The 12,721-nt window shown below is 33.1% G+C and overlaps 2 protein-coding genes across 2 annotated transcripts in view; both read left to right on the top strand.

Moving 5' to 3' along the window:
- Positions 1–4,126, top strand: part of LOC105163472 (tyrosine decarboxylase 1) — a 5,709-nt gene extending 1,583 nt beyond the window's left edge. The window contains exons 5-13 of the mRNA XM_011081824.2: positions 308–471; positions 714–854; positions 1,516–1,575; positions 1,749–1,913; positions 2,195–2,251; positions 2,532–2,596; positions 2,920–3,043; positions 3,504–3,644; positions 3,760–4,126. Of these exons, the coding sequence (XP_011080126.1) occupies positions 308–471; positions 714–854; positions 1,516–1,575; positions 1,749–1,913; positions 2,195–2,251; positions 2,532–2,596; positions 2,920–3,043; positions 3,504–3,644; positions 3,760–3,888 (1,046 nt within the window). The 3' untranslated portion in view covers positions 3,889–4,126. The remainder of the gene's footprint in view (positions 1–307; positions 472–713; positions 855–1,515; positions 1,576–1,748; positions 1,914–2,194; positions 2,252–2,531; positions 2,597–2,919; positions 3,044–3,503; positions 3,645–3,759) is intronic.
- LOC105163471 (ABC transporter C family member 5) overlaps positions 11,963–12,721 on the top strand; it is a 7,331-nt gene continuing 6,572 nt past the window's right edge. Inside the window, 1 exon segment of the mRNA XM_020694818.1 lies at positions 11,963–12,693. Within this exon segment, the coding sequence (XP_020550477.1) occupies positions 11,963–12,693 (731 nt within the window).

Below are 12,721 nucleotides of genomic sequence, written 5' to 3'. Positions count from 1 at the left end.
TTCTAGATATTAATTTCCCCTTAAGGTTGTAGAATTTTCGTAGACCTGAAACCTCTTCCTCATAGTGAAAGGGTAACTAGAAAAGACATCATCGCCTCAAAAGTTTTCACAACATGTTATTCTATCCCTTTGTCATCAAGTGGTATGCTGGAGTTGGACATGTCCCCGCCATTTTAGTATATGGAAGCAATTCAGTTTAGCATTTACTTTCATAGGCATAACTGGCTTTTTTCTCTTTATACATGATGATAAGTTATTTGCAATTACTTTTCTTGAGAAGATGTTACATATTGGGGTCGAGTTTCAGGAAAAGGTGGTGGAGTAATACAGGGAACTGCAAGTGAAGCAGTATTAGTTGTGCTTTTAGCGGCTCGAGACAAAGTCCTTACAAGGCTTGGGAAAGATGCCATTGGAAAGCTTGTGGGCTACAGTTCTGATCAAACTCATTCTGCTGTACTGAAAGCCTGCAAGGTGTAATCTTAGTTTTAGTACAAATCTAATACGTCCTCCAGCTTCTTGGTGAACCACTTCACCAGTGATTGGCATATTATGCCCACACTATTGTGGGAAGTTGCTCGACTTCTTGGCGAAATGTCGCTATCTTGAAATGCATAATAATTATAAGTTTTCCTTGAACCGTTTAGTTTCCTAATTGGAAAAACAGTGGTTTTAGTTCTCATGAGTGTCAATTCTTTGTTTGCGCTTGGTGGCAGATAGCAGGAATTCACCCTGAGAATTGCCGGGTGCTGAAAACAGATGCATCCAGTGAATATGCTCTGTCTCCTGAATCACTCAGTGACGCAATCTCACAGGACATAGCCTCTGGTTTAATTCCCTTCTTCTTGTGTGCTACTGTAAGGAAACTAGGAAAATGTAAAAAAGGATGTTTTTGCGCCAATTCATTGCCATGCTTGCTTTGTGTTGATTATACTTTCACCACTTTATTGAAATGCTGTATCTTTTGAACTGGCTGCATACTTTCCAAAGCTATTTTCCATTTAATTAACACGTGCTACAAAGTGAATATTCTTTCTTTTCCACTGATGAGAAAAGATTATGTTTATCTCTTAACCATGATGAGAGAAACCTATTTAGTCACTCTTGATATTTTTTCTATGCCATCTACTGTTTCCTTCATAACTTTCTGCATTAATGTGGTGCCTATATCATCACTTTTAATTTTCATTTCGCATATAATCAAGTATGATTTTCTTGTTTTCTTGAAGGAATTTAAAGTACCAGTGTTATTTATTACAAAATCCTAGGATTCTCCTATTATGATTAAGACCAGTACCATGTCTTGCTAATTGTAGAGCATATAAAGCTATTCATAATCGTAAACCAACTAGAAGTTGGACTTACAGTGCATGGGTAGGTTCATTTAAATAACTACGGCTACCAAAATCTGCAATGAATTGGCTTGTTTCTTGACTAGCATTTGTTTTACTGGATGCTGAACTTGTTGATATAATAACGCAGTGCTGTCAACCGAATATTTTGCCTTCATATGTGTAGGTTGGTACTACATCATCAACAGCTGTGGATCCTCTGCCAGCATTGGGGAAGATTTCAAATGTGAGTTTTCATGATGAGTTTGTGGGATGCATTTACTCTTTGATGCATTAGGAATTGTCTTCTTTTTTATGATTTATATCATTCGTAATCCATCGATAATCCAATATACCAGTCAAATCTTATTTTTGCTAAAAGAATAGAGGCAGTTCTGATGCGTGCATGACAAAATACAGAGTAATGGATTGTGGTTTCATGTGGATGCTGCTTATGCTGGAAGTGCTTGTATCTGTCCAGAATTTCGCCACTATATTGATGGCGTCGAAGAAGCTACCTCGTTTAACATGAATGCGCACAAGTGGTTTTTAACGAACTTTGACTGTTCGGCTCTCTGGGTGAAGGTAATCTGTTGAGTTTACAACGGTTAAGTCATCTTTTATTCCAGAATTTGTAACCAATGCATTGTCAATAATATGAATCTTTGTTCATGAGAAAGAGCTGAACCACTTACCTCCACAAAATGCATCTTCACAAGTACTCATTTGTTCATGAAATTGCTACTACAGATGCCGATCAGTTCTTCACCTAACTATACAAAACATCTGAAGATTAGTTATTTGCTGCTATGGATTCTCATAATTCCCTGATCTGATCAAAATTCGATGTTAATTCATATCAACAGGACAGAAGTGCACTTGTCCAATCATTATCAACGAATCCTGAGTTCCTTCAAAACAAAGTGAGTATGTCTTCCTCTTGATGAAGTTTATGTCAATATGAAAATACTCATTGACATCTGGCCAGCCTTGTTAAAGTTGCAACGTCGGCATAAAAAGTACCTTTATGGGCATGCACTGAGTTGGTTTGCTGGGTAGTAATAGCTACATCAGATGCAATTCTGAACTGCCCGTAAAGAATGATTTTTGACTTGTCGAAAAATGTTTGGACATTATGAAGTTTATGTAAAACCTTTTTCCTTGTCAGAATATTGTACTTTAATTTGTGTATTTGTTATTCAGGCTTCTCAAGGCAACTTGGTTGTGGATTACAAAGATTGGCAAATCCCCTTAGGACGCAGGTTCAGGTGTGTCATTGCATGCGAGCCACTGCCAAACTTCCTTTACCAGACTTTTACTAGTATCACCTATTACACTTTTGCAAAAAAATTGAAGGTTAAAGGAAATTTAGTCGACTGTCGATAAACTTCACAAAACGGATGCAATTTTCTGTCAGCCCGCAACTAGGGAGAAATACAGATAGCGACATAGTCATTTTCTGAGATCAAGGCTGTCTTAAAAAGAAATACAACATATATCCTACACGTTGCTGTAGCCATCTTTTTTTGCATCGCCTTCTATAGAATCAAAACTCTACTTACCTATATCTAATATGGTTTTTCCTTTACAGATCTCTGAAACTATGGATGGTGTTGAGACTTTACGGGCTGGAAAACTTGCAGGCTTACATAAGAAACCATATTGAGTTAGCAAGGAAATTTGAAGAACTTGTTAAGCTAGACCCGAGATTTGAGGTAATGATACTCGTCAATCTCTTGATCAGCTACATCTGATACGTCGATAGTAGTGCTTGTGATCATGTTTGTCAAATATGTCTGACGCTCTAATTTATTTTCATTTTTCTAATACAAAAAGAATAAATAGGCTGTGCACGACTTATAAGCAGCTACATGTTTATCTGTGGGCACGTAGACGATACCTCACCTCACTGTAGTATAACTCTGGTCGATGCAAAATGCTTATGCTTTTCTGAAATTTGCTTTGGCCGAAAAACTTGTAGCTCCATATACACTGTCTTGTATGAAAAATCTGCATAGGAAAACAACGAGATTCAAACTGCTGTTGCTCAATTTTAGACCTGGGACATATAGACTGTAGGATTACATAGACCCAACAGCTTTACTTAGAATCATTTTGACATTGAGAAACATGCAGATGATTTTTTCAGTGTTTGACACAGCACAAAACTTGCAGGTCGCTGCCCGTCGGAATTTCTCTTTAGTTTGCTTTCGCCTGTTGCCTACTCATCAGAACAATCTAGAGTCGGCTAACAGATTGAACCGTGAGTTGCTTGATGCTGTAAACTCGACAGGAAAACTCTTCATCTCTCACACGGTATGCTCAAAAGTCACAACACGTTATATCTCTCGCTTGAGATATATTACCTTCATCAACCTCGAATAGATCTACTTTATTCTTTTAACTTAATTTTTTGCACGAATGAATATAGGTACTATCGAACAAGTATGTATTAAGGTTCGCGGTGGGGGCTCCGCTGACTGAAGAGAGGCATGTGGTTGCGGCATGGACAACGTTGCAAGAAAAGGCTTCCGGGTTACTCAGGAATTCACAAGAATAAGGTTGTTCTTTGCATCTACCAATTGATTAGTTGCAAGTGCAAAGACTTTCTGTCTTGATGACTATCATTTAGTGTTCATGCAGTATTTCTGCTGTTGTGTAGTTGAAGGCATTCATTAACTTCACCAACAGTACGATTCTTACCGACAAATGTATATTGCCTCTTTAAGGTGGTCCTTAAGTGATTGAGGCCATTTTGCACTTGTAATAAAATTGTTGTTCTGCAGTGCCTTTGTCTACTCCCTAGGAAGCTAACCTAATTTTCTTGAAGGTCCGTAGGATACAACCCACTGAATTTGGCTCAAAATCTCCTAAATTCGAACATGGATCGTAGCGTATGTAAAAGGAAAAAACCCAAATTTCTTGGAGAATGAGAGGAAGAATCGTCAAAAGAGCAATTTAATTGCTTGAAAACACATTTATCAGTAGTTTCAAACTCTGAAAATCACTCACTATAGTTCAAAATCATGTAAGAAAGATTGGCCGAAATAATAAAATTGATTGTGTTCTTTCATAACATAAATCATTACTACAATAGTTCATTTCACATGTCGATGGCATTGTAGTGATGGGCCCACTTTTTGAACCAATATTTACGACTCAAATCAAATATTATTACACTTTGACGAGTGGTCTTTTATAATTACGTTGAGAGAGATTTAATATGATGATAATATTTTCTTTTTCTTAGCATATGATGTTAGGGAAATTCCGATCCAAATTGGATTGCACACACTTACCGTATGATTGGTGTATAGTTCAAAAAAAGTGTCACATCATATAAAAAAATTATCACACTTGCTATATGATTAGTTTGATTCTATTAAACCTTACTCGGAAAAAATATTCCATAATGTTGGAAAAGTGCAAGACGTGTAAATGGCGAGTTAGTGAAGTGTAGTTGGGCTTTTAAGTGGGCCACTCATATTTGAGTGCCAGCCAAGTCAACGAATTTATGGGCTGTGACCCACCCTAGACCTAAAAAGCAGGCGGCCCACTTGATCCATACACGGACACAGGACAGACGCGTCAAAGTGAAAACCACGTATTCCTCCAAGTCTCAAGGCTGGCACTATGATGATCGCAAAATGCGATTTTAACACAAAAAGGACAAACTACACGTGCTGTGATGGCGACATCCACGAATTCGGACACAATTATAAGTGCTGAAAAGCATATGCTCAAGTCAAATGACTAAAGCTCAAGCGTCAGTTGATGCAATTCTTTAAGGTTCATTATTATTTTTATATGCTGAAAACACGATTTTGGGTTTTGTTTTTCCTTTTGTGTTTGATGTTCCAAACAGAGCATTAACAAATATCAAGGTCACCAACCGAGGTGTTCTTATCTTGACATGCATTGAGCACTGTGTTAGGTGAATAAACAACCGCACTTGCTTATATGTGTTCTTAATGTGATGGAGCCCTTGCACCTACCAAAAGTTGAGGGCTGTTTGTTTTTGCTGAAACAAGAGAAAAAATATATATATGTAAGAATTGTGGTGTCATAAAATGAGGGTCCACATGATAGTTCGAATAGAATGAATTGTATCTTTTTATAAAATATGTAATAATCAATTTAAATTCAAACTCGTATACATGTAAAAATGAAGGAAACGTTTAAGCACATGAATATATATAATATTTGGTAGAATAAATACTAACAAAATATTATATTATTTTATTTGTTTATTGTTATGTATTTATTTAACCATTGATGAAATAAAACATTATCCCGAGTCCATTCAAATCCACCCCAAACCCGCCCCGTTGCCACCCCTAATCATAACCTGATTTCCAACTCTTGATTTAATCTTAAACCTTATGTCCTGCGACATAATTGAAAATAGTTGAGGTGGGCATTAAAAAAGACGTATATAGTAAAAGGATCACTAAATTTTTATGTGTATTTTTTTTATTTTAAACATATGGTTTTGATTTAATCTAACCTCGTGAAGTTAAATGATTTCATAGCCACACTCATTGAGAGGTCATTGTAGTTCCCTATTCCTTCTTTTGTTTTTCTCGCTAATTTTCAATACAGACCGCTCAACTTATTCAAATTGAGATTGGTAGGACATAAAGTTCATTTTTTAAACTCATATTAATTGTGATTCAGGTTTTTGAGTGTCGATTTATCTCATATACATAATTAGCAGTAGTTGGGGTAGGCTCAGACAAGACTTCTAGTACTAAAATGTGTAATGTCTAGCCTAAGACATAAAACAGGGATAAGAGCGCCAACAACGTAGCACATGAGAATTGGACCATTTATAAAAGGATATTATTTCAATCAGACACATCAAGATGAGACTGTTCGAATTTAGACCACAAATCAATAATCATAAGAATTTGCTAATGTTTAGGTTCGTTTGAAATTTTTAAAAAGACGTAAAAATCCTAAAATATAGAAAACATTGAAAGAAATTGAAGGACAAAATTGTACTTGTGCTTGAATTGCATTAAACCCCACATCACTAGCCAAAAATTTATGTAGATGGTGAGGTTAACTCATATTTAATTTTATTATTCCTCTTCATTTTATGTTGCCCGCACCGTTTTAATATCTCACTTTCGTGTCACATTTATGCATTGGGCTAAAAAAATGACGTTTTCTTGTAAATATGATCGTCTTCAAAGTATACAAATTACGCAGTTACGATATTTCATATATGTCGCTGATTACTATTTATTTAACTTTTTACTTTTTCACTCCCATTTGATTTGACATACGTTTATTGATTATCAATATAAAACTAAATTTATTGTGACATTTTGTCATTATAGTTATAATTAAATAAAAATAATAACAATTATTAGTTTAAGATATATATAACTTTGTTTTCAAATTTTTTTTTTAAATTGACATTAAAGTATAGAAAATATGCAAAAAATATATTTTATTTGATCACTCTTTATTGTTCATGTGCAGCTATTAGAGCTGAAAATTACTAGGGCGCTTTTGGCTTTTGATGACTTTGCTTTCAACTTTTAATATTAAATGGTTAATACATCTAGAATTGTCTTAAAAAGGTACAATACATACCTAACTTTTAGATTTGTAATGTGTAGGATGACATGGTAGACTGGTAGTGGACTCTTATGGTACCAAACACTATCTATGAACATGGACTATGTATGTGTTTGTACATTTAATTGTTATCAATGACCTTGATTCTTGAAATATATTAATGACACCACTTTTGGTAACAAAATTATGATTGTCAAAGCCAATTATTAATTTTAGGGTAAATTATGTTTTGTCATTTAAATTATGCCTGTTTTTATATTATGGCATCTAAATTTTTTTTTTGTATCGACTTACCATCTCAACTTTGTGAAATTTGCACTTTATGATATATGACCATTTTTTTGTTATTTTTTCTGCAGAAAAATATCACATATTGTGCATATGTGAAAAATATCACGTCACATAAACCTTAAGTATCGTATTTATACTACATGTAATGGTTTATTGACAAAAAAACTTGATCAAAAACTAGTTATAAGTGGCAAAGTACAAAATTTTGTAAAATTGATAAAAAAAATACCAGAATATAAAAACGGTCATAATTCGAATGAAAAAAATAAAATTATCCCTTAATTTTGTGATGAAATGATTATGATTTGTTCCGTATATTATTATGTGACACGAGCTTGTTGAGGGTGATAATGATTTAATTTGTGAGATAATATACAAATTGTTATGATTTTTGTGGGGTAAGGTAATTAGAGTAAGATTATAGTTGTGTTAATTTTAATATGCAAGAAACGGCTCAAATATCGACAAGGCCTATAAAATAGAATTATTGTCTGAACCATATCGAGGAGGTCTTAGTATTAGACTTTCAGTGCTGAAGTCAGATGTGTCATAAAAAGAAAAGTATTTAAGGTTGTAAGAATACTAAGGCAATAAAAGTTATATTTGAGATATAAAGGGCAACTATTTATAAGTTTCTTCAAAATGTATAATTCCACGTGAATCATATACGTCAAGAAATGATTGAACGTTCATGAACCTCACTCAGGGTTGATTTCTTATTTTTTGGAAATTTAATTCCTGGATATATATTTGAAATTTATAATAATAGTGTATATTACAACAAAATCCAGAAAATCGAGAATATGATAGAAAGTCTAGGAATCTAAAATCTTGATATTATGATGTGATTTATTTCCATTTCCTTAGAATATTCCAAATATACAAAATACATATTGCATAGTTATCTCTTTTCAGTAAAAAAATAAAAAATAAGTATGTGATTATATTTTTGTTTTATTTGAAATTAAAAGGAATAGTGTTAAATCAATTTAATTCATCTTGAAATGTTGAGGGTCAACAACATTGAACCCAACTCAACTAAAGGTTGGTAAATTACAACGGGCTCTTTTAAAAATTGTCACAATTACAAATATTCTTTCATTATTTAAAAAACTATAAATTTCTCCTAAAATTAATGACCGTTTGGTAAATACCCCTACAATGGGCTATCATGAGGTAGTATTTGCTAGACGGCTATTCATTTTAAACGAGTATCTGTAATTCTCAACTAATAAGGAGTAATTGTTGTCGTGGCAAACTTCAGGGGCCAATCACAATTTATCCTTACTTTACGAATCCAAAAATTCATTCTAAGTAATTATTCATAGTTTTAAAATTTAAATTTTTTTATTTAAGTCACCATCGTAGATCGGAACATGTCTCCAAAAACATATATATCCATTACAAGGGTACTAGCAAATTACGTCCAGCATCATAGCCCTCATATCAGCGGAGGTAATCACACCCTCGGCCATCCGATTGCAAGCGTTTCACCTTTACTAAAGCTAAGAAAAAGATGCTCGATATCAAGTACGTAATACTAAAAAATCTCCGCAAGAACAATTAATGTTGGGCCATTTATGCTCGTAGTATGTCATATACTGTATTTTAACGCTTACAATAATATTATATTTATGAAGCATTTTAATATAGATAAAAGAAAAAAAAGGTAATTTTTAAAATAAATAGCTTTTGATATATATTCTTTAGAAACTAAAAATGCTTGTGGATTACTTTTTCAAAAGTCATGAGAATGTAAAGAGAGAAAAAGTGAACTTTATGATCATATTGTCATACCCTCTCTCATTAATATGAATTCATCCCCACCTTATTGAAAAATTTACAAATTACGTCCTGTAATTTATTATATTTTTCATTTTGATTCCATTATTTGAGTACTCGTCAAATTTAGTCCTATAAGTTAAAAAAAAAAAACCTGCAATATTAATATCAACCACAAACTAAGTTAAATATTTAATGGAGCATGTGCTCCCTCCGTTAAATTGTTAACAGAATTTGTAGTTGGGATCAAAATTGTAAATGTTTGTAGTTTACGGGACTAAATTTGATACGTGCTAAAATAATAGGACTAAAATTTACAAATATAACTACAAAAGTTTTTCTGATTGTTATTTGTAAGTGAAATAAGTATATGTAAGGCAATTTGATAAATTTATATTTTGTCTGTCAAACATTATTACTCGAAGAGTTTGAGTCTTAATATATAGTAAAGTGTAGATAGATAACACCATCGCCTAACGTTATAATGTCATTATATATATACATTCAACATAAAAATGTAATATATAATTCTCCCAAAAAATTACCAAATATCATACCGTCACTAAAAAAAATAAATTATTCCCTGCATTACAACTTTAACAGCTCAGAAATTATAATAAATCAATATTATTCACCAGAATAAAATAAAATCAAAACAAAGAAAATTAAATTCTAACCATGATTAATAAATATTTCATGATTTTAACTATATCCAAAATATTCATAATTAATTAATATTTGCCGTATTTTTTCATCTTTAACCATAATAATTAGATATTACCAAAAATAATATTTCCTTCTAGTGCATGTGAGAATAATATTCTTTTTTATCTCTAAAACATATCCCCCCCAAAAAAAAAAAAATCTACTTATATATATATGTGTGTGTTGTACCAAATACATCCATTAATATATTGAAGATGTTGACTTTGCTAAGATAATTACACTCCTCTTCCATACGATTTAATGTAATTACACATAAGTTTATCGTGATTTGAAAAATTACATTTAGCATCTTTAAGGTTTTTCTTTCGTCTACCAATAAGTCTCTTCACTAGTAAAAAACTATTGAATTTATTGATATTAACAAAAAAATCGAGAAAATTTTATATTAACTCCCGATTGAGTTATTACAGGTAAAATAAATTTTCTTATGACTAAATTACACTCATATGTCTCACGCGTTTATGCATGTGAGGAGGTATATCTTTACCATTACAAGTGTAGTTTAGTCCGAAAAAAATTATTTAACCTGCAATAAGTCGGTAATAAGTCAATCGAGGATAAATATTAATTTTTATTTAGTTCGCTTTTATTAATATTAGCAAATTTAATGAATTTTGACAAATAATGAAACTTATATATTAAATAAAAACAAACACAGCATAGTTATCTCTATAGTTATGTGTTGTACCAAATACATATCCATTAATACATTCAAGATGTTGAATTTCCTCCATGGCTACACCAAAGTTCATCCCATTCAATTCATAATTTTGGTCTCACACGGCACTACCACTTACCACTGCATCTGCATGCCATTGCCTGCCAGCCCACAATTCAACAGTGTAAAAGGTAACGTACTACCTATCATTTTATTGCTTTAGCAGTAAGATTAAGCACAATCAAAAGATTGTGAGATCGAATTTATATAAATATTAATATAATTTAAAAAAAATAATGAAGAAGTAACCCACTATATTTTTTTATATTTTTTTTAAAATTATGAATATCATAAATTAAGCTGAATTTGATTGTTCTTCTTGCGCTTGATTTAAAAAAATAATAATTATTTTTCATGTTTTAATTTCTGTACAAATATAGAATAGAATGATCAAATTATTTTATTATTTTTTGTGTAATTTATTTACAGAATAATGTTTTTGACTTTAATTTAATTGAATCTCTGTCTGATTTATTGACTTAAATATTGAAATGTGACAAGTTCGGTCAGATTTAATTTAAATTTTATATTACAATAAATTCGATTTGAAAATTATGAAATCAAGATCGGGATCTTTCAAAATCTACTAGATTCAGACCATTTGTTATGGGGAAAAAAATAAAAGAAAATGGTAAATTAAAGATATTATTAATTTAAAAAATGCATGTGTATATATAGTTATAATCCCTATATATATTATTTTGTATTTAGGAAATATAATCCCCATTATTTATGAAAAAATGATTAAATAATAGCGGAGTATACACACTAATTACTAGACCTATACCTATATATATGTATAATATATAGTATATGTGAGCTCTCTCTCTTTCTCTCTCTCTCTTCATCAGCCATCATCTCCATTCCATAATCCTACCACAGCAGTAGTAATTGCTGTGGCCTGTGGGTTGGTGGTGAAATTATCTCTCTCTAAAGTAGCAATCTGGTGTAGTATTATTCTCTCTCTATTCATTGGGAGGCTCTTTGTATTTGTAGAGCAGAAATTTTGGCCCGGCAATCACCACCAGCTCGCCAAATCATTTCCCGAGGAGAGCAACACAAGCCCAGGTTAGTTTTTGGTGTTTTCTGTAATGGGTTGGTTTCAGATTCAATTTTCTGTCTACTCTTTTTGTCGTGAATATGAAGAAAAGTGCGAAGAATACGAGGTCTTGATAGATAGGCTATACAACGGGGGTTGGGAGAGAGAGAGAGAAGAAAACTTTGAGCGTGACTGTTGTTGTTTTTTTCCGCTTTCTGCTTCATGTTTCTCTGTATTGGGTTTAATGATACAGATGAGTTTGTTTTCATGTGCAGAAGCTTCTCATTTCTCTTCATGTGACTTGTCACTAGGTTGGGCACTGAACACGATTCCAATTGCCAGATGGTGAAATGCCCTTTACACGATTTGATCTCTCATCGGTCGTCATAGTATTGAACTCCATTAATAGCATCGGTATTGTTGTTCAGCTCGCAGTCATTGATTTCCGTCATTTTCTTGGTTTAAAGATTGATATCTGTAACGATTATTATGGGTATCAATCTCGTCTTGGCTACTGAAACCACAGAAGCATCAAATCGTCTTGTGGGCACCTTTCGGGCTGTGCCCATATTGGAATTAGCCTCAGTTTGCATTAACTTGACGCTGATACTTGTGTTTCTCTCCGTTGTATCTGCGAGGCAGGTTGTGTTGTGTTTTGGTCGGATTCGTCTTCGGAAGAACGACTTGGCCGGGAGCTCTGTAGCCATTAGGCACAGAGGAGTTGCTGATGGTGAGGAAATTCAGAGCCTCATAATTAGTAGAACTTACAAAGCATCATTATTTTGTTGCATTTATGTTTTGTTCGTACAACTTTTGGTATTGGGCTTTGATGGTGTTGGTCTAATACGGAAGGCTGCCCGTTGGGAGGTAGGAAAGTCCGATTGGACTGTCTTACTATTGCCTTCAGCTCTGAGTTTAGCTTGGTCTGTGCTGAGCTTTTCCGTTCTTTATTATAAGTACAAGGCTGCGGAGAAATTTCCATTGCTGTTGAGAATTTGGTGGGTTTCCTCCTCGGTGCTTTGTTTGTTTACTTTATATGCTGATTGTAGAGGATTTCTGGATGAAGGATCACACCACTTGACTTCTCATGTTTTGGCAAATTTTTTTGTTACACCGGCTATTGCTTTTCTATGTTTTGTTGCTAGTAGGGGTTATACTGGCATCCAAGTGTGTAGGAACTCTGATCTTCAGGAGCCATTGCTGCTTGAAGAGGAAGCAGGGTGTCTTAAGGTTACTCCATACAGTGAA

This window comes from Sesamum indicum, linkage group LG6 (assembly GCF_000512975.1).
Source record: "Sesamum indicum cultivar Zhongzhi No. 13 linkage group LG6, S_indicum_v1.0, whole genome shotgun sequence".
NCBI lineage: Eukaryota > Viridiplantae > Streptophyta > Magnoliopsida > Lamiales > Pedaliaceae > Sesamum > Sesamum indicum.
The sequence above is the reverse complement of the archived record's forward strand: the minus strand, read 5'-3'. Positions and strand labels throughout refer to the sequence as shown.